At 47.2% G+C, this 2,218-nt stretch overlaps 1 protein-coding gene across 1 annotated transcript in view; it reads left to right on the top strand.

The window, feature by feature from the left end:
- Positions 1-369: 369 nt before the first annotated feature.
- LOC107677686 (sprouty-related, EVH1 domain-containing protein 1-like) overlaps positions 370-2,218 on the top strand; it is a 29,849-nt gene continuing 28,000 nt past the window's right edge. The window contains exon 1 of the mRNA XM_016472687.1: positions 370-955. Within this exon, the coding sequence (XP_016328173.1) occupies positions 927-955 (29 nt within the window). The 5' untranslated portion in view covers positions 370-926. The remainder of the gene's footprint in view (positions 956-2,218) is intronic.

Raw genomic sequence — 2,218 nt, 5'->3', positions numbered from 1 at the left:
TATGCCAAAAATCATTAGGATATTAAGTAAAGATCATGTTTCATTAAGATATTTAGTAAATTTCCTACCGTAAATATATTGCATTGCTAAGAACTTCATTTGGACAACTTTAAAGATGATTTTCTCAATATTTAGATTTTTTTGCACCCTCAGATTCCAGATTTTCAAATAGTTGTATCTCAGCCAAATATTGTCCTATCCTAACAAACCATACATCAATGGAAGCTTATTTATTCAGCTTTCAGATGATGCATACATCTCAATTTAAAAAAATGTACCCTTATGACTGGTTTTGTGCTCCAGGGTCACATATATGAGTGGACATTTCCCCAAACTCTGCTCGAGGACGACGCTCAGGTGAATGGATGAAGATGAAGGCCGGCTGGATGGAATGAGCGGCGGAGGGATCTGCGTCATGCGCTCAGGCCATCCGCTCTTCCGCCCAGTTTTCCGACGTGATGCGCCTGCGCTGAAAATGGAGTTCGCGTAAAGCAGACCCCACAAACTTCCCAGGAAGAATTCCCATCGTTTGCCGCGTTCCTGTCACGCATTCTGTCCCAATCTAAGACTCTGGTTGGCCTCCGCGCTGAGGAAGCGTACAGCAGCTGGGTGTTCCGTGTGAAGTTGTCGCCGGATCACGTCGTGTGGGTTTTCCAAACTCGCTGTCGCTGGGATTTTTGTGGGATCAGGATGAGGAAGGCGCCGATGGTTCCCCCGCTGGATGGGATTTATCGCTCAGATGGATGGAAGTGCTGCTTTCACCGCTTCCACACACCCTTCCCGTTCTGAGTCCAGTGTCTGGGCTTCTTCTCGAGCGCTGTTTCTCAGGAGCGATAACCGAGAACATGGAGATATTTGCGCTTTACTTCCCCGCCGTCAGTGCGAGCTCGACCATATTTCCAGGATTTGGATCCCCGTGAGAAAAAATGAGCGAAGAATCAAATCCAAACAGCGAGTAAGTGCGCAGATGCCTAACTTACACAACACAGAATAGTCTGGTATTTGCCTGAATGTGTCTCATATATCCTCAGATGTGTGTGTGTGTGTGTGTGTGTGTACGTGTGTGTGTGAGAGAGAGAGAGTGTGTGTGTGTGTGTGTGTGTGTGTGTCTATAAACTCATGTCTGTTATATCTTGTTTGATCGATCACTTGAAAACTGTAACAATCACTTCTATATATCGCCTGGTTTGATTATTGTAGCGAATGACAGATGGTGCGCTGTCCACTAGTGTAATGGAAAGACTTATTTTGACTCTAAATAATGAAAATGATGAGTAAGTTATGTAATAGAGCTGTGTAGTAAGATGTGAGTGCTGCTCGTCACAGCTCGCTGTGTTTGTGCGGAATGTGTAACGCTCAGTGTAGTGTTCTTTACTGAGATCCAGTAGCGCAGCGTCAGGCCGTGTCTCAAACCCTGGCGAGCCGCCTATCTAGACACGCAGCCTCAGAGCGCCATGTTTTCTCAATCATCACAGCCCTCATTCATAAAAATGTCCGAAACGCGAGAGATGACCGCAGCTTTCGCTGCTCCGCGACGGTTTTCTGTGGATTGTTCGCTGTTTTGAGGTTAATGAGCGATATTTGTGTGAATGTTCGCTTCTGAAGCGCCGCTCGCTGACCGCGCGAGAGAGACGGAGCTGCGCTGGTCACGTGACCCGCCTCCATTCATAAAGAACCCGCGTGTCCATTCTCACACACACACACACACACACACACACACACACACTCTCTCTCTCTCTCTCACACACGCACACACACACACACACACACACACATCTGAGGATATATGAGACACATTCAGGCAAATACCAGACTATTCTGTGTTGTGTAAGTTAGGCATCTGCGCACTTACTCGCTGTTTGGATTTGATTCTTCGCTCATTTTTTCTCACGGGGATCCAAATCCTGGAAATATGGTCGAGCTCGCACTGACGGCGGGGAAGTAACACACACTCACACTCTCTCTCACACACACACATTCACACTCTCTCACACACACACTCACACTCACACACTCACAGACACACACACTCACACACACTCTCTCTCACACTCACAGACACACTCTCTCTCACACACACACTCACACTCTCTCTCACACACACACACACACACACACACACACTAACACACTCTCACACACACACTCACTCACACACTCTCACACTCTCACACACACACTCACACACTCACTCACACACACACACACACACACACAC

Source organism: Sinocyclocheilus anshuiensis, unplaced genomic scaffold (assembly GCF_001515605.1).
Source record: "Sinocyclocheilus anshuiensis isolate Anshui unplaced genomic scaffold, SAMN03320099.WGS_v1.1 scaffold929, whole genome shotgun sequence".
NCBI classification, from domain to species: Eukaryota; Metazoa; Chordata; class Actinopteri; order Cypriniformes; family Cyprinidae; genus Sinocyclocheilus; species Sinocyclocheilus anshuiensis.
This window is presented reverse-complemented; position numbering and strand designations above follow the sequence as displayed.